This window comes from Scyliorhinus canicula, chromosome 13 (assembly GCF_902713615.1).
Source record: "Scyliorhinus canicula chromosome 13, sScyCan1.1, whole genome shotgun sequence".
NCBI classification, from domain to species: domain Eukaryota; kingdom Metazoa; phylum Chordata; class Chondrichthyes; order Carcharhiniformes; family Scyliorhinidae; genus Scyliorhinus; species Scyliorhinus canicula.
In genome coordinates, this window is record NC_052158.1 from 69772099 (window position 1) to 69792326 (window position 20228).

General features: G+C 51.6%; 1 protein-coding gene across 1 annotated transcript in view; it reads left to right on the forward strand.

Moving 5' to 3' along the window:
- Nucleotides 1–20228, forward strand: part of LOC119975806 (S-arrestin-like) — a 98230-nt gene that overhangs the window by 8348 nt on the left and 69654 nt on the right. Inside the window, exons 2-3 of the mRNA XM_038815677.1 lie at nucleotides 7601–7740; nucleotides 12084–12144. Coding sequence (XP_038671605.1) covers nucleotides 7624–7740; nucleotides 12084–12144 — 178 coding nt within the window. The 5' untranslated portion in view covers nucleotides 7601–7623. The remainder of the gene's footprint in view (nucleotides 1–7600; nucleotides 7741–12083; nucleotides 12145–20228) is intronic.

The window sequence follows — 20228 nt, forward strand, 5'->3', positions numbered from 1 at the left end:
CATTTTATTGAGCAAGAAAACGGAGTTTGTGGAGGCGAGGGAAGTAGGGGACCCGGGGGTTGGTATGTGATAGTGAGTGGGATGCTGGAAGGGATGCTGGTGGTGCTGGTCAATGTGTTTGTGCCTAACTGGGATGATGTAGGGTTTATAAAGGATTTACTGGGAGTGATTCCAAACCTGGGCAGTACCAGCTGTTATGGGCGGAGATTTTCACTGTGTAACGGGCCAAAGGTGGACGGGTCAAGCCTCAAGGCGATGGGAAGGTTGAGGATGTCGAAGGAGCTGGGAGAGTTCATGCAGCATACGGGAATAGTGGGTCCGTAGAGGTTCAGGAACCCGAGAGGGAGGGAGTACTCCTTCTCGCACATGTATAAGTTGTATTCTAGAATCTATATCTTTGTGGCGAGTCGGGCGGTGCTGATAGGGATGGCGGGGGCGGAGTATGCGGGAATGGTGATTTTGAACCAAGGGCTGGAGATTAGGCCCAGTTTGTGGCAGATGCAGAAGCCAGGGTAGAGGTTGGATTTGGGACTATTGCCAGATGAGGCATTTTGTGAAAAGGTAAGATGCCGATTGGGAACTATGTGGACCTTATTCAGAACGAGAGAGGTGTCTGAGGCCATGTTAAAGGCAGTGATTCGAGGTGAGATTAATTTGTTGAAGGCTCACAGAGAAGGGAGGAGCACAGGTGGCCATGGACGAGATAGTTGAGGTGGATCGGAGATACTCAGGAACCCCCACGAAGGAGTTGTTGGCGGAGAGGAAGAGGCTGCAGATGTAGTTTGACAGGTTGACGATGAGCAAGGTGGTGGGGCAGTTACAGAGGGCGAGGGGGGTGCAGTATGAGTATGGAGAGAAGGTGAGCCATATGCTGGCCCACCAATTTCTGTGGCAGGTGGCATCTGGGGAAATTCTAAGAGCGCAGGTGGAGAATGGGGAGGTGGTGTTGGAACCGGGAAAGATAAATGAGGTGTTATGGGGGTGTGATGAATGGTATTAGTAACTGCTGTAACTGTACCTTGCCTTTAATACATTGGCCCTTTAAGACCGGGCTTGGAACCCTGGGGGACTCCGCCTCTGGCTCCGCCCCCAGGAAACGGTATATAAGATGAGGCTCACTGAGGCAACATGTGGTGAGCACACTTCTCGGCAGCTGTTCAGTTCTCTGATGATTAAAGCCTTTGAATTACCAATCTTCTCTCCTGTATCGTAATTGAGGGTATCTCAGGGGGCATTACGAGAAGTTGTATAAAGCCGAACCAGGTGGAGAGGCGGGGGATACGGGACGATTCCTGGATGGGTTAGAGTTCCCAGAGTTGGAGGAAGGGAATAGGCAGGCATTGGAGGAGTTGCTGGGGCTGAGGGAAGTGATAGACAATGTCAGGGGAAAGACCCCGGGGCCAGATGGCTTTCCGGTGGAGTTTTAAAAGCCACATGTTGGGGATATTGAGTGAGGTGGTGGGGAGAGGTGAGTTACCAGCAATGCTGTCGCAGGCATTGATTACTGTGATACCCTCAATTACAACTCGAGAGAGATGGTTGGTAACAAAGGCTTTAATAAGCAGAGAACCAGTCAGCTACTGAGAAGTGTGCTCACTGCCCACTGGACATTACCTTATATATGGCTCCCTGGGGGGTGGAGCCGGAGGCCGAGTCCCCCAGGGTTCCAAACCCGGTCTTAAAGGGATCATTACATTAAAGGCGCAGTAACCATTCATCATAATTACATTGATCCCGAAGAAGGGAAATAATCTCTGACCTGCCGTAGAGTCTCCTGCAAAAACACCATGTCAGAATTTAAACTCTTAACGTGAGCAAATACTCTCGACCTTTTCACAGGGCCTTTCAACTCCCTGACATTCCTGGTGACCAAAGTAATTGGGTGTCTCCCACCCCTCTCAATCCAGTGTCAGCCATTTCCACTAAGATTATCCAACAGATACACAAAAGCTACAGCAACCAGGACCACCCAAGACAGCCAGCAAACCAAACCAAACTAAAATCTGCAGTCACTGTCAGCAAACTACCCTCACCCCCCCACCCCCTCATCCTCGCTCTCGGATACTATCCCACCCAAGTAAGCATACAGATAGCAGCAAGACAAACATAAACAACTATAACCTACTTCGAACAAACCTAAATCTAAACAAAATAAGAACTTTACACTCATTATCAAAAAAAACTACTATAATGAGCTGTAGTCAACCCTTCACTACTGCTCCCCATTAGCTAACTCTCAGATTAGCAGTGTGACTCACAACCAGTGAAGAAAAATGGCTACAAATAAAAAATATGGAACTCCCTAAACGACTGCATTCATGCCTCACGGCGCTGTGGACCCGGGTTCGACCCTTGCCCAAAGTCACTGTCTGTGTGGAGTTTGCACATTCTCCCCGTGTGTGTGTGCGTGGGTCTCACCCCCACAATCCAAAAGATATTCAGGCTAGGTGGATTGGCCACGCTAAATTGCCCCTTAATTGGAAAAAAAGAATTGTGCGCTTTAAATTTATTTTAAAAACCCCTGCATTCCAACAGGGAGCCATATATTTTCACAACAATCAGAACAGAACCTCACACGAAACAAAACCCCAAACCTAAGCCCAAACAGTAAAAATTCAACCCCAACAAGATCAGAAAAATGAAAATATGCACCTGGAACCCCAACAATTAAACATGCCCTTGCCCAACACCCAGAAAACTCAGTCACAAAGCAGCTAACCCATGTTCCTTTACAAAGAAGTCAGCCTCTCCTGGCGCATCAAATAAATAGTCCTTTCCTCGAAATCATTCTTAACCGCACCGGGTACACCATGCCAAATCGGACTCTGCTTTTGTGCACGGCAGCCTTGGCTTTGTGTACACAGCCCTCTTCTTCGCCAACTCTGTTCCCGCTTCTTGGTAAAATCTGATGGTGCGGCCTTCCCATTTGGAGTCATGATGCTCCCTCGCCAATCTCAGAACCCACTCTTTCTCTTTGAAGCTGTGGAACTTCACTATTAACGCATGCGGTGGATCCTCAGATCAAGCCCTCTGCAAGGATGTTCAGTGGGCTCAGTCCAACTCAGGAGGGGATGTGAATCCAGTCTCCCCCACCATCTTACCAAACATCTCTGTGAAGTACTCCGTGGGCGTTGGGCCTTCCATCTCCTCTGGCAGCCCCACAATTCAAACATGTCAGGCAGGATTCTCCGACACCCCCGCCGGGTCGGAGAATCGCCGGGGGGCGGCGTGAATCCCGCCCCGGCCGGCCGCCGAATTCTCCGGCGCCAGAGAATTAGCGGGGCCGGGAATCTTACCGCACTGGTCGGCGGCCGCTCGCAGCGACCCCCCGGGCAATTCTCCGGCCCGCGATGGGCCGAAGTCCCCCTCGTTTCTATGCAGGTCCCGCCGGCGTAAATTGGACTAAGTCCCTTACCGGCGGGACCTGGCGGCGCGGGCGGGCTCCGGTCCTGGGAGGGATGCGGGGCAATCTGGCCCCAGGGGTGCCCTCACGGTGGCTTGGCCCGCAATCGGGGCCAACCGATTCGCTGGTGGGCCTGTGCCGTGCAGGCACTCTTTTCCTACGCGCCGGCCGTGTAAGCCTCCGCGATGGCCAACGCGTAGGTGAACCCCCCTATGTATGTGCGGGGATGACGTCAGCAGCCGCTGACACTCTTGCGCATGCGCGGACCAGCGCCAGCTGGCGGAGTCCCCTTGGACCCGGCTGGTGCAGCGCCAAGGGCCTTCCATGGCGGCCGGCGGGGCACCAACCACTCCGGGGCGGCCTAGCCCCTGAAGGTGCGGAGGATTCCTCACCTTTGGGGTGGCCCGACGACAGAGTTGTTACGCCACTCCATCCCGATGGGACCCCCCGCCCTGCCGGGTACGGGAGAATCCCGCCCATTGCCTCCTGGACCGATTCACTGAATCGTTCACCTTTGCCTTCAGTTATTTATTCGCTTCGGCTACCAGTGACATCTCTACTTCTAGTGGGACGACACGGTGGCACAGTGGTTAGCACTACTGCCTCACAGCGCCAGGGACCCGGTTCAATTCCGGCCTAGGGTCACTGTCTGTGTGGAGTTTGCACTTTCTCCCCATGTCGGTGTGGGTTTCCTCCGAGTGCTCCGGTTTCCTCCCACAGTTCAAAGATGTGCAGGTTAGTTGAATTGGCTATGTTAAAATTGCTCCTTCGAGCCCAAAGAGTTAGATGTGGTTACTGGGTTACGGGGATAGGATGGGGACGTGGGCCCAGGTAGGTTGCTCTTTCCAAGGGTTGGTGCAGACTTGATGGGCCGAATGGCCTCCTTCTGTACTGTAGGGATTCTATGATTCAATGAGGCAATCTGATCGCTATGTCTTTTATCGTGGTTCCATTGGCTTTCATGGTTTTGATTGTTCTCCAGAGCTGATCGGATGGGGGTCACAGCCTCCTCCATCAATTTGTGGAGGTCCTCCAACATAACCCGCCAGTGCTTATTGAATTCTTTTGCAAAAGGTACGCTAAAGCACCTTGGCGGTCAATGGAGTGGCTGGAGCCCAGAGGCTGCCTCCGCCATCTTTTCTACCAACGAGCTCTGCAAAGCCTCCAAAGCTTTTCTGGGCACTGCACCTATATAGGATCCTTATCCCATTAATTCTGTGGGTTTTCAAAAGAAAATACCCCCTTAAACTAAATAAATAAATAGTGAAGCCTTAGATTACAGGGGGGATATAGACAGGCTGGTCATATGGGATGATCAGTGGCAAATAGAATTCAGGATAAGTGTGAGGTGATGCACTTGGGCAGGACAAACAAAACAAGGAAATACATGATAAATGGCAGAACCCTGGGAAGCACCAAGGATCAGAGGGACCTCGGTGTGTATGTACACTGGTCCCTGAAGGCAGCAGCGCAGGTGGATACAGTGGTTTAGAAGGAATATGATATACTTGCCTTTATTAGCCGAGGCATAGACTTTAAGAGCAGAGTCGTTATGCTGGAACTATATAAAACTTTGGTGGGACCACAACTAGAGTATTGTGTGCAGGTCTGGAATCCACATTATAGAAGAGATGTGAAGGGTGCAGAGGAGATTTACCAGGCTATTGCCTGGGCTGGAGAGTTAGTTATGAAGAGAGATTGGATAGACTTAGATTGTTTTCCTTGGAGCAGAGGAGACTGAGGGGGCACTTGATGGAGATGTATAAAATTATGAGGAGCATCGAGAGGATAGGCAGGAGGAAACCTTTCCTCTTGGTGGAGGGCTACATGACCAGGGGGAAAAAATTTAAGGTGAAGGACAGGAGGATTAGAGGGGATGTGGGAGCTTGGAATTTGCTGCCTGAAAGGGTGGTGGGCGCAGAGACCCTCATAAGATTTAAGAAGTATTTAGATGTGCACTTGCGATCCCAGGGAATACAAGGCTATGGGCCAAGTGCTAGAAAATGGGATCAGAATGGTTAGGTGGTTCTTTTTGACCGGCGCAGATACAATGGGCCGAAGGGCCTTTTCTGTGCTGTTGACCGATATGAATCTATGACTAAGAGAAAAGGTCAAAAAAGTGCAGTACTCTAGTGGGAGTGACCTCATGCACATCTTCCCCCTACACAATGCCACCGGAAGTCAGCTTTAGTGAGATTTGTGACTTTTGGTTTATTTTGGCCAAGAATATTAGGAAATGAACTGTATTGATTTCCTGTTTGTATAATTTTTACTAAATTTGATAAATGTAATAAATTTGATTTAAAATTTATAACCTAAGTCACAAAGTGTGGTGAAATATTTATTCTTGCCTTTTGGGAAAACAAAGGAATGAGTATGTCATATCCATTAAACTATTTATAGTAGAAAGGTTTCTATTTGACCCTGAGCCAAGGATATGGCTGGACTTTAATGTGGGTGTGTGGTGAATTATAAATATTAATAATCCACACTGTATTGTACAACATGTGTTGAGCCTGTACCTCGTATTAGATCACGTGTAGTTGAGCGGCTCTACCCATAGAGGGAGATGAGGAGCTTGTATTGGGCTCCACCCTTGGCTCCGCCCATGGCTCCACCCATCGCTCCTCCCCTTAACCGGAAGTATAATGGTTAATGTTGTGAGCCTGCCTGCCAATTCATCTGGAGTTTATCTCGTCACAGGCAGGCTCTGTTGTAAGATGATTAAAACCACTGTTCACTTCTAACCACGTGTCGTGTGAATTGATGGTCTCATCAGGGTGTAATGGCCCAACCCACTGACTGGAAAGTCTGGGCGAGCAAGTCCTCACTGTCCCTGGAAGTCATGGCTGGATTGTACAGTTACCAGGCATTTGGATGCTTGAGGTCCCAATGACACAGCATATCCCATCTCCAAAGGCTGACAGTCAATCAGAGGGCTGCAGTTCTTCAACCCCAGCAGTACCATTCGGAGTGGCGGCCACTTGCTGGGGTTGAAGCAAGTTCCCAATGGAGGTCAGAGAAATAGGCAAGTAAGGTGGGTTGCAAGGTGTGTTTGGAGGTAGTTGTGGCAATCAATAGGGTAAACAAGTGGGGCCAGCTCTTTCCAATGGAGGGATCCTCAAGGCGCTCCAGAATGCCCAAACAGGAGGGAGCCATCTCCCAAACCCACAGTCAAGCTGCTAGGGAATACCTGGCGGTCTCATATCACTGAGATTGTAGACTCCCTACAGTGCAGAAGGAGGCCATTCAGCCCATTGAGTCCGCACCAGCCCTTGGAATGAGCAGCCTACTTAAGCTTACACCTGCACCCTAACCCTGTAACCCAGTAACCCCACCTAGCCATTTTTGAATACAAAGGGCAATTTAGGATGGCCAATTCATCTTTTCACATCTTTGGGATGTGGGAGGAACCCGTAGCACCTGGAGTAAACCTACACAGACACAGGGAGAAAGTGCAAACTCCGCACAGTCACCCGAGGCCAGAATTGAACCGTGTCCCTTGAGCTGTGAGGCAGTAGTGCTAACCACTTTGCCACCGTGCCTCCATGTGTCATTACGTGTCACCTCTCCCTTTGACTCCATTATTAGTACAATACAAGTGACAGTAAGAGGAGAGCTTAAGTAAACATTATTTGGTTGCTGAATTACCTCAATTGGCCCAAGGGTGGGTGGGTCAGCATCACCGCCCTGCAGGTGGCAACATTCCAGTGGAGACAGGCAGGTGATGGATATGATTATGCCAACTATCCCACCCAATATTATGCCCCCCATCCAACACCCCTGATAGCCTGTTCACAGGAAGGTGTAAAATTTTGGCCTACATTACCAGAATTTACGTGTGTACATGTAAGATCATACTTCAACTGGTAGTGGGTGGGAACCTGTTTACACAAGAGGTGTTTGGAAAAAAGCACAAGAATAATGTCTGAGGATGAACCCTGAAAATAAAACATGGACATTGTATAATGTGAAGAGAGTTACTCAGTTAATGGCTAAAGGTTGGAAATGATGGCTTAGGCCTTCTGTACAATTTTGGCGACAGCTATATTCTGATGTGTGAACAAGTAAAATACCTATCTGACAGCATTACCATTAACTAGTCTTCAATCTGTTGAAAGGTAAGTCTCTCTTAATGGGATTATGCCATATGAGGATATGCCATTGTTTATTTACCATTCTACTTTTGCTTCTCAGTGTTGTTCATCACAACAGGAAAGATGGAAATCCCCGAGATCCAGACGACCCCTGCTCCCAGTGTGATCATTACCCAGATGAACCTTCCACCTACATTTCCCAAAAACATTATCTTCAACAAGTCTACCCGTGACAAATCGGTACGTGACCCCTCGACTCGCTTTCAGTTTTTCTCTCTTTTCCGCCTCAGACCTAATTTCAGGCCTCCATTTTTCGTCTGAGGCTACAGTGCCACATTGATGTATGGGAGATTCAGGCTGTGCGAGCAGCCTGAAATTGGGGAAGATGGACAGGCAGAAACAAATGGCTCTAACACTGACATTTAACCAGCTGCACATTGGAGATTGCATTTTTCCTGCTGCCTTTGGGGCTTTACAATGCAAATGGCACTGATTCCAGAGTAGCAGCATAGCTAAAATAACAAATGAAATAACTTCTACTTGGAAAATTGCAGAGTAATATATAGGCCTTGATGCCTACCAGTACACCGGTTGCCCTAAAACTGCTGCATAAACATACCTCATGACATCTGTACCAGGTCTGCACTGAAACTGCAGCGCAGTGCTGAGGGAGTGCTATACTGTCAGACTTTCAACTAAGGAATTTACAGATTTAGTAAGGTATCAATGATCCCAAAACAGGATTCAGTGATGAGCTGTGCAGTTGTCCCCAAGATTCCGGCTAAAATGTATCTCCCAATAAACACAACCAGCTGGTCATGATCACATTATAATTATTATATCATTATCATGTGTCACCTTCTTGGGCACAAATTGGCTGTGGGTCGGAGAATCGGCGGGGATGGGCGGCTTGAATCTCGCCCCCGCCATCCGCCGAATTCTCCGGCACCGGAGATTCGGCGGGAGTGGGAATCACGCCGCACCAGTCGGCGGCCACTTGCAGAGGCCCCCCAGGAAATTCTCCAACCCATGATGGGCCGAAGTCCCACTGGTTTTTTTGCCAGTCCCTCCAGCGTAGCTTAGACTAGGTCCCTTACCGGCAGGACCGGGCGGCGTGGGCGGGCTCCGAGGTCCTGGGAGGGGGGGCGCGGGGAGATCTGGCCCCGGGGGGCGCCCCCACGGTGGCCTGGCCCGCGATCGGGGCCCACCGATCGGCGGGCGGGCCTGTGCCGTGGGGGCACTCTTTTCCTACACGTCGGCCGTGTCATCCTCCGCGGTGGCCGAGGCGTAGGTGAACCCCCCCGGCGCATGCACGGGGATGATGTCAGCAGCCGCTGACGCTCCCATGCATGCGCGAACCCGCGCCAGCCGGCAGAGTCCCTTCGGCCCCGGCTGGCGTGGCGCCAAAGGCGTTCCACGTCAGCCGGCAGACCGCAAACCACTCCGCCGCCGGCCTAGCCCATGAAGGTGCGGAGGATTCCGTACCTTTGGGGCGGGCCAACGCTGGAGTGGTTCATGCCACTCCGTCCCGCCGCCCCCCCCCCCCCCCCCCCGCCCCGCCGGCTATGGGTGAATCCCGCCCTGTAACTTCAAAAAATAATTCCATTGGCTGCACTTTGGGACGCCCTCTGGTTTTAAAGACCCTACATAAGTATATATGCTTTTGGTCTTTGTTTCATACTTGCAGTCAGTGATGTCCACTGATCTCCAGCTTTGCAAGATGATGTGAAATTTGTGCCCCAAAACGGGATGGTCTTTGTGATCTCAATTCAAAGATCAGTTTTTCAGCTGGTTACAGATAGGGGTAGGGAACCAATCCTGGAAGCCTCTGAGTCCATTATCACAACATAAGGTACACTGGGAAAATTGGTCAATGGAATTGGTGTCTCCCACCTTGCACCTGCTTCTAAATGCAGGAAAGCATTTTCAAACATTAAATTCAGGCAGGACAGGTGATCATGCTCTTGCCGTTTGCTTGCAATGGCTGCCTGAACTGCCATCCTCCTTCCTTTAAACTCCTGAATGTTGTCAAAATCCATGAATTAAACGAGGTCCCTGAGAAAAAAACTGGAAGTGCTCTTGATCTGATTTTTCATACTTCTCAGTCAGATAGGTTAGAAAAATAGATTCCCGCCAAATATGGAACTAGTTGCCAGTTATCTCAGTGCCGCTTAAAAGCAGCTTAAAATATGTTTAAAGCTTTTTTTCTTCACTGCCCTGAGACCACTCGAGGAAACAGTTGTAACCTGTTTATTAGCAGATCTGAGCAATGCTAATAGGATGGTCTAGAGCGTGTTTTTCAAACTTTTATTCCTGGGACCTACTTTTACCAACCGACCTTCATGATCCACGCCAGCCGACCTTTGTAACACACCATTTTCACTTACCATTAATCCGACTGATGAGCCTACATGGTCCTCACGATCTCACTTGCTTTAGTTACATTTCTTCTAAGGACTTCAGCTGATGATTTAAATTCTCGCTGCATCCTTTGAAAAAAATCGAGAGGTTTGTCCTCGAACTCGCTATACTTAATCTCCAAATTCCTTTGAAGTTTTGAGGGTTTTAAACTTCCATTTCCCTGCAAATAACACACATGGGCTTTGCATTGGCACAATTAACAAAGCCATACCTCAAGAAATCATCTTTCTACTGCTTTGTTCCCGATTTCAGTTTTTTCTTTGTTGGCAGTTCACCAGATGCCTTGGAGCTCTGTATACAGCTGTATAAAAATCACCCCAGCACTGCTTTATCCTACCGTGATGTGGAGATGCCGGCGTTAGACTGGGGTGAGCACAGTAAGAAGTCTTACAACACCAGGTTAAAGTCCAACATGTTTGTTTCAAACAATAGCTTGCGGAGCACTGCCCCTTCCTGAGGTGAATCCTGAGGAAGGAGCAATGCTCCGAAAGCTAGTGTTTGAAACAAACATGTTGGACTTTAACCTGGTGTTGTAAGACTTCTTACTGTTATCCTACCGTGGGCTCCCCCGAGTAGCTAGATCCAGCAGATTCAGCTGTAAGATCATGGCCTGTTTGTGTCACTGGCTCCCTCTTCCTTATAATGAATAGATACATATTCAGTTCATCACAGTCCCGTTGCTCACTTGTTGGCAGCTACAAAATGGAGGAATCTCCTCTGTGATTTTGCGCCGAAAGAACAGACGTAAAGGGTGCATGAAGCCAGTCTAAATCCCAGACATGTGATCTGCTCTGCCGCCGCTTCTTGTCGGAAGACTCCATCATAAGTATTTAAAGGCCGGTGGTGGCCAGCATTCTCAGCTTAAAAGCCGGTCACGGCCATTGGGTGCTCTCCCAAGATCGGGAACACCGCGATCGATCTCTCGCCGACCCTCCTGACACTCGCCCATGATGCATCCGCATGTCGCGACCCACAGTTTGAAAAAGTCTGGTCTCAAGTAGTTAGGAAGCTTCCCCTTTCTAGACTGCAACCAGGCAGGGACTCAGGATGGCCCAGTGGTAGCACTCTTGTCTCTCACTCAATGAGTTTTGAGTTCAAGCCTTACTAAAGAATTTGGGCACAGACTCCACACTGACTCTTTAAGTTAGCAGCACTTCAGTCCTGAAGGAGTTATGCAGTGTTGGAGGTGCTGTTTTTCAGGAAAATATAGTACTCTTCACCTTCTGAAACATGGAAAAGATACAGCGCATTAAGGAGCCATTCGGTCCATCTTATCCATGCTGACCTAGAGACACCCAGGAGGAGCCCTTTCTAATCCCACCTTCCTGCACATGGCCCATAGCCCGGCAGTTTATAGCACTTTAGGTGCAAATCCGGCTACTTTTTAAAAGAGTTTAGGGTTTCTGCCTCCACCACCAACTCAGGCAGCAAATTCCAGACATCCACCATAGAATCATAGAATGCCTCCAGTGCAGAAGGAGGCCAATACCCTCTCGGTCAAATTGCCTCATGTCCCCTCTAATCCTTCTGCCACTTAGTTTGAATCTATGACCCATGGTTTATGATCTCTCTGCTAAGGGAAACAGGTTCCTCGTATCTACTCTACTTTGTGCAAGTTGGCTACCAGGATTTCCTGAACATTGACGCACGATCAATTACACAAAGATAAGAGTTAGATGCCATCGAGGCTTTATTACACTAAGATGTGTGGCCTCCTACAGCAGCTGGCGAAGTGGCTGCTGTACTGGGAACACACATATTTATACTCCGCCTACTGGGCGGAGCCATCAGGCAGGGAACTATCCCCATATCTGTAGCACAGGGCCTTACCACAAAACACCTACACCAACATCCTCTATATACAATATATATCAGTGGTGACTACCACACACATGAAAATCATGAGTCCACTTTAAAAAAAAGCTTAATTGATTGTGAAGCATTTTGGCATTGTTTGAGATTGTGTAAGGTGCTATATAATTGTTTTTTCTGTTCAAACCACAAGGATTTATTTGAAAACTAAATTTAGGTCATGGTTAACCACAATTGTAAGATGATGTTGCAAAGAGTCACAGGTTATTGTTGTGACAGCTGGAGGATATAACTGGCAATGACTCTCTGAGTCATGGGTTGTGCTAACAGTATCTTATCTCTGCTTTCAGATTGCTGTCTACTTGGGCAAGAGAGACTTTATAGATCATGTCACCCATACTGATCCCGTGGGTAAGTGCTTTTCGGAGAGAGAGAACCTGCTGTGACATACCCTCACTTATGACACAAAACAGTGTACTCGTAAAACGAAGGCTCTAAGAAACAGAGAACTTCGCCAGCCGGGAAGATGAGTGCTCGCTGAGCGCCGCCCACAGGATGTCACCTTATACCCGGCCCCTGGGAGGTGGAGCCGGAGGCGGAGTCCCCCGGGGTTCCAAACCCGGTCTTAAAGGGACATTACATGCATGATCTTAAAGGCACATTAACCATTCATCACTTTCACCCCGTGTTTAAGAAAAACACCAAGTCCGTCGGGGGAGAAGTGGGATCATAAGTCCATTCTTTTTGGAGGCCTTCTCAGCTTGGGCGATGGTGCGGCGGACACGGACGTCTTCGATGAGGGTACATCTGGGAGCACGGTGGTCGGAGCTTTCGTGTGGTGTGGGATAGGGGGTTTGGGAGTAGGGAGAGTAGCTGGGGGTGGTGGTGACATCGCCGGCGTGAAGGAAGGAGGAGGAGGCGCGAGGGGGAACATTGGCGAGGGGGGGGGAGCGTCAGTAGGGGAACCAGTGGGTGCCAGATCCCGCAGGGAAACCGTATCTTGCCGTCCGTCCGAGTGCGCAACGTAGGGGTACTGGGGGTTTGCATTTAGCAGCTGGACCCTCTCGACCAAAGGGTCCTTCTTATGGCTCCTCACGTGCCTCTGGAGAACGACAGGTCCCGGAGTCGTCAGCCAAGGTGGAAGCGAGACCCCAGAGGTGCCCTTCCTGGGAAGACAAACTAGTGATTGTGAGGGTTCTCGTTCGTGGCTGTGCAGAGGACCGACTTGATGGAGTAGGGTAGGACCTCCTGCCAGCGGGTGGTTGGGAGACTTCTCGCCCGTAGGGCCAAAAGGACAGCCCTCCAAACTGACGCGTTCTCTCTCTCCACTTGCCCGTTTCCCCGTGGGTTGTAGCTGGTCGTTCTGCTCGAGGCGATGCCCTTGCTGAGCAGGGACTGACGCAACTCATCGCTCATGAACGATGTACCCCGGTCACTGTGGATATAAGCAGGGAAACCGAACAGGGTGAAGATAGAACATAGAACGATACAGCGCATTACAGGCCCTTCGGCCCACGATGTTGCACCGACATGGGAAGTCAAAAACTAAAGGCCATCTAACCTACACTATGCCATTATCATCCATATGCTTATCCAATAAACTTTTAAATGCCCTCAATGTTGGCGAGGTCACTACTGTTGCAGGTAGGGCATTCCACGGCCTCACCACTCAAGATGCTGTGCAGTGCCTTTGCAACGGTGTCCGAGGTCATGTCGAGGCAGGGACAGCGAATGGGAAGTGGGAGAACTCGTCAATGACGGTTAAAAAATAGGTATTGCGGTTGGTGGACGGGAGAGGTCCTTTGAAGTCCATGTTTAGTCGCTCAAAGGGCCCAGAGGCCTTTTCTTGGCGAGCCTTGCATGGTCGGTAGAAGTGCGGTTTGCACTCCGCGCAGATTTGGCAAGCCTTGTTCATGACCCTGATCTCCTCAGTGGAGTAGGGTAGGTTGCGGGACTTAAGAAAATGGGCAAGCCGGGTGACCCCCGGGTGACAGAGGTCATTGTGGATAGCCCGCAGGTGATCCTCCTGCGTGTTGGCGCACGTGCCGTGGGACAGGGCACCTGGGGGCTCGTTGAGCTCCCCTGGACGATACTTAATATCCTACATGTAGGTGGAGAGCTCGATTCTCCACCTCAAGATCTTGTCATTTTTGATCTTGCCCCGCTGCCCGTTATCGAACATGAAGGCGACCGACCGTTGGTCATTGACGAGGGTGAACCTCCTACCAGCTAGATAGTGCCTCCAGTGCTGCACGGCCTCCACAATAGCTTGCGCCTCCTTCTCGACTGCAGAGTGCTGGATCTCGGAGGCGTTGAGGGTTCGGGAAAATAACGCTACTGGCCTGCCTGCCTGGTTGAGGGTAGCAGCCAGGGCAACGTCTGACACATCGCTCTCGACCTGAAAAGGGATGGTTTCGTCCACTGTGTGCATAGCGGCCTTGATGATGTCGGCCTTGATACGGCTGAAGGCCACCAGGGCCTCAACCGTGAGGGGACAAATCGTGGTCTTTATGAATGGGCGGGCTTTGTCCGCATATTTGGGGACACACTGGGCATAGTAGGAGAAAAGTCCCAAGCACCGTTTAAGGGCCTTGAGACTATGGGGTAGGGGGAGTTCCTTGAGAGAGCGCATGCGGTCGGGGTCGGGCCCTAGGACCCCGTTTTCCACGACGTAGCTGAGGATGGCTAGTCAGGTTGTGTGAAAACGCATTTTTCTTTGTTGTAGGTCAGGTTGAGGACCCGGGCGGTCTGGAGAAACTTTTCAAGGTTTACGACATGGTCCTGCTGATCATGGCCACAGATGGTGACATTGTCCAAGTACGGGTATGTAGCCCGCAAGCCGTACTGGTCCACCATTTGGTCCATCGCCCTCCGGAAGACGGAGACCCCATTAGTAACACCGAAGGGGACCCTAAGGAAATGGAAAAGCGGCCCAGCTGCTTCAAAAGCAGTATAGAGGCGGTGTTCCGGGCGGATAGGGAGCTGGTGGTAGGCAGATTTCAGGTCCACCGGGAGAATACCCGGTAATGCGCGATCCGGTTGACCATCTCTGTTATGCGGGGGAGGGGGTAAGCATCGAGCTGTGTGAAGCAGTTTATGGTCTGGCTGTAATCCACGACCATCCGTTTCTTTTCCCCGGACCGGACTACCGCCACTTGTGCCCTCCAGGGGCTGTTGCTAGCCTCGATGACCCCCTCTTTCAGTAAACTCTGGACCTCTGACTTGATGAAAGTCATATCTTGGGCACTGAACCGCCAGCTCCTGGTGGCGACGGGCTTACAGTCGGGGGTGAGGTTTGCGAATAGTGAGGGGGGTGCAACTTTCAGTGTTACGAGGCTGCATACCGTGAGGGGGAGGGCAAGGGTCTGCCGAACCAGGGTCAGGCTTCGGTGGCTACATTGGAAATCCAGGCAGAGCAGTAGGGGGGCGCAGAGGTGAGGGAGGATGTACAGCTTAAATCGGGCGTACTCATCGCCCTGGATCGCGAGATTCGCAATACAGTACCCCTTGATTTGGACCGAATGGAACCCAGAGGCGAGGGCGATGGTTTGGGATGCGGGATAGGTGCGCAGCGAGCAGCGCCTTACCGTTTCTGGGTGCACAAAATTCTCCGTGCTCCGGGAGTTGAAAAGGCAGGGAGTGTCGCACCGGTTGATCTGGACGAGCATCATGGAGTTCCGCAGGTGCTTTGGCTGCGACTGGTCGAGGGTGATTCTCCCAGCTGTGGGTAGTCTGAGTCTTCTGCCGAGTCCGAGTCACAAAATGGCCGCTACTGTCGGTCGCATGTGTCAGGTTTAGTTAGAAGATGGCCGCCACCAAGATAGCCATCCCCATGACTCATGACAGGCCGATGACGCAGCATAAAGGCGTGTCTGGCCGGCGCGCAACCGCTTTGCGGGGCCTGTGAGTTCGATTTTCGGGCCTGTTGGGCTTTTTGTTTCTGTGCCTTGGGCCTGGTCAGGCAGACCCTCGCGAAATGCCCCTTCTTTCCGCAGTCACTACAGGTTGCGGAACGGGCCGGGCAGCGCTGCCATGGATGCTGGCCCTGCCCACAGAAAAAGCACAGTATGCCCCTGGTGTGGGCGGATCGCTGCGCGGTGCAGGCCCGTGGTGTGGCCGAGTCTGGGGAAGGACGAGAGGGGCTCGCAGAGTCCGCGAGATACGTGCCGAGGTTCTGGTAAGCCACCTCCGGGGAGGTGGCGAGCGTTACTGTTTCCTGCAGATCTTTTGCCCCGTTTTCTGGGAGTCGCTGCCTAATATAGTTCGATCGGATTCCAGAAACATAGGCGTCGCGGATGTGTAGGTTCATGGGACTTCCGTGGTCACATCTTGATGGTTACAGTTTCGAGCGAGCATGGTGAGCTTTCCAAGTACTCGTCCAGCGAATCCCCTCAGCGCTGCTGGCGAGGAGAGAGCAGATGCCGTGCATGTACCTCATTGATGGGTTTTACGAAACGCTTCCTCAGAATCTCGATCGTCGCGCTGTAGTTGGCCGCCTTCTCAATCAGGCTGGAGATTCTGTGGCTCACCCGGGTGTGGAGTAGGCGCAGCTTGCGGGGCTCGACGACAGGGTCTGGCGAGGAGTCCAGGTAGGCCTCAAAACACCGAAGCCAGTGTTCAAAAATTTCTTTGGTTTCCGGCGTACGTGCATCCAGGTCGAGCTTTTCTGACTTGAGTCCACTATCCATCGTATCGTAGTCTGTCAGCGCATGCGCAGGGGGTTCTTCTCCACACCGGCCATGGCAGAGGAGGGAAAGAGTGCCCCCAAGGCACAGGCCCACCCGCAGATCGGTGGGCCCCAATCGCGGGCCAGGCCACCTTGGGGGCACCCCTCGGGGGCCAGATCCCTCCCCGTCCCCCTGAGGACTCTGCAGGCCACCCGTGGAGCCAGGTCCCACCGGTAAGGACCTGTTGTGATTCACGCCGGCAGGACCCGCCGAAAACGGGCGGCTACTCGGCCCATTGTGACCCGGAGAATATCCAGGGGGGCTGCTGCCAGCCGCTGCCGACCGACGTTCAGCGATTTCCACCCCGGCAGGGGGTCGGAGAATCACGCCCACTGTGTCCAATTCTGGTCACCACACTACCAGAAGGATGTGGAAGCTTTGGAGAGAGTACAGAAAAGGTTTAATAGGATGTTGCCTGGCATGGAGGGCATTAGCTATGAGAAGAGATTGAATAAACTGGGATTGTTCTCCCTAGAGAGACGGAGGCTGAGGGGCGACCTGATAGAAGTTTATAAGATTATTTGGGGTATAGATAGGGTGAATAGTTGGAGGCTTTTTCCCAGGGCGGAAATGACACTTACAAGGGAGCACAAATTCAAGTTGAGAGGGGATAGGTTCAGTGGGGAAGGTTTTTTACATGTAGGGTGGTGGTGGCCTGGAATGCACTGCCAAGTGAGGTGGTTGAGATACGTTAGCGACCTTTGAGACTTATCTGGATAGGCACATGAACAGACGGGGTATAGAAGGATACAGGCGGTTGGTCTAGATCGGACACGTGATCAGTACAGGCTTGGAGGGCCAAAGGGCCTGTTCCTGTGTTGTATTGTTCCTTGTACTTTGTATAACAAGGAAAACTACCATGGTGCCAAAGTAATTTTTGTGAAGGAACAGTTTGTTACTTTGAAGAAACATGGTCATTACAGATTAGGGCACGGTTGCTACCTGCAACACCCAAAACATTTTCCCAACTTAATCTTAATTGTACTGAAGTGGAGAATCACTTGCTGTTAAGCAGCATGTGATGACTGGGTAATGTGCCTTTAAGATCATGCATGTAATGTCCCTTTAAGACCGGGTTTCCTTGTATTCTTCAAGTACTTCATCTGTTTTTAGTTGCCTGTACCACACGTATGCACCTTTTTTCTTTTTGACAAGATTCACAATTTCCCTGGTCATCATGGTTCCTGAATCCTGCCGTTCCTGTCCTTCCTTTTGACTGGCACATGTCTGTCCTGCACTGCCATCAGCTGCTCCTTACAAAACTCCCACATGCTAAATGTGCATTTGCCCTCAAACAGCCTCCCCCAAACAACAGCCTCCAAATCCTACCTAATCTGGGTGTAGTTATGTGGTGAATGTAATTCACACTGTATTGTATTGTATGGTATTGTGTCTTTGTGGGCTCTGTCTGTGAGCCGTTGCGCGGCTCTGCCCACAGGGGGAGATGAGGAGCTTGTACAGGGCTCCACCCTTGGCTCCGCCCATGGCCCCTCCCACTACCGGAAGTATAAAGTGCTGCAGCCGTGTGAGCCTGCCCTCAGTTCTTCTGGCCGCAGGCAGGCTCAGTTGTAAGACTATTAAAACCTCAGTTTAGTTCCAATCGTGTTCCGAGTGAATTGATGGCCTCATCAATTTAATAGTCTGAGAAAACTTGAAGACAACTACAATGGAATCAGCCCTCAAACCTGACCGACTAGAACTCGACCCATAGGCTGCAGAGGCGAAGGAAATCTTCCTACACTGGCTTCGGTGTTTCAAGGCCTACCTGGCTGCATCGACCACCTCCGAGACTACAGAGGAGCAGAAACTCAGCCTACTGCACGCACGGGTGAGCCATCGCATCTCTACGCAACTCAATTGTACCGACTCCTATACTGAGGCCCTTGCTAAGCTCGACCAATTGTACATGCGGCCAGTAAACATGCTCTACGCGCGGCACATTTTCACTACCCGCCGCCAGTGCCCCACAGAGTTGCTAGAGGACTTCCTGCGCGACTTAAAAGCCCTTGCTCGGGACTGTAACTTTCAGGCTGTAACGGCCTCCCAGCATATGGAACTCTCTGTCCGTGATGTTTACGTTGCGGTCTAACTATGTGCGCCAGCGACTATTCGAGAAAAGGGCCCAGAACTTGGAGGACACGATAGAGCTAGCAACTACTATGGAGGTCGCGTTCCGAAGTCTAAACTCATTCCCCGCGGACCAAGCGACCCCATCGTGGACCACCGACCAGCGACTGCCCCAGGCCTGCGCCGTGCGGCCACCCACTCACTATGGAGCGCCAGCGTGCTATTTTTGTGGCCAGCCCCAACACCCATGGCAGCACTGCCCGGCCCGCAACACGAGCTGCAGCAGCTGCGGTTGCAAAGGACACTATGCCAGAGTATGCCTGGCAAAATCGAAACTCTCTAACTCCCCCGCAGTCCAGAGAACTCGCCCCCCCAACTCGCAGGCCCGCAGACCCGTAATGCTGCAGAGTGTCTGCCGACTCCGCCTCCACCGAACATGTTCGACTCATGGGGCCACCATCTTGTCAATCCTCCTCCACGCAGCCGGCCATGTGCGAGTCATGGGGGCCGCCATCTTGGACGCCATCTTCCTCGCTGCTCGCCACGTGCGACCTACGGGGGCGGCCATCTTGGACGCCATCTTCTTCATCACCTGCCACGTGCGATCAACGGGGGCCGTCATCTTGGCCATCAACCGAAGTTCACCTCGACGACTACGACCTCCGCGGACAGTCATCACGAGGCCACTCCAGCACTGTTGATTGTGCCACCGATTACCCGCAACTCAACGCAGTCATGTTGGACCAGTCGCGTCCGAAGCACCTCCAGAGCTCGATGATGTCCGTTCAAAGCAACGGGTACAGGACACCGTGCCTCTTCAACTCCGGAAGCACTGAGAGCTTCGTACATCCTGACCTGGTAAGACGCTGTTCGCTCCCTATCTTCCCTGCACGGCAAACTATCTCCCTCGCCTCGGGCTTGCACTCGGTCCACATACAAGGGCGCACTGTTGCGACCCTAATGATCCAGGACGCCAGCTAAGCTAATTTCCAGCTGTACGTACACCCCGACCTCTGCGCCCCACTCTTACTCGGGCTCGATTTCCAATGTAACCTCAAGAGCCTCACACTCAGCTTCGGCGGATCCCTACCTCCACTCACTATATGCAGCTTAGCGACTCTAAAAATGAACCCCCCTCCACTCTTCGCTAACCTGACGGCTAACTGTAAACAAGTAACCACTCGCAGCAGGCGGTACAGCCTGCAGGACAGAGCATTCATCAGAGCCGAAGTCCAGCGGCTCCTACGTGAGGGAGTCATAGAGGCCAGTAACAGCCCCTGGAGAGCTCAGGTGGTGGTCGTCAAGACCGGGGAAAAGTTCCGGATGGTGGTTGATAATAGCCAAACTATTAACCAGTTCACGCACCTCGATGCGTACCCCCTCCCCAGAATTGCAGACATGGTTAACCAGATCGCCCAATATCGGCTACTTTCCACGGTGGATCTGAAGTCTGCATACCACCAGCTCCCAATCCGCCCGGAGGACCGTCACTACACGGCGTTCGAGGCAGATGGCCGCCTCTTCCATTTCCTCCGGGTCCCCTTTGGCGTCACGAATGGGGTCTCGGTGTTCCAACGAGCAATGGACCGAGTGGTGGACCAGTACGGGCTGCGGGCCACGTTTCCGTACTTGGATAACGTCATCATCTGCGGCCATGACCAGCAGGACCACGACGCCAACCTCCACCGATTTCTCCAATCC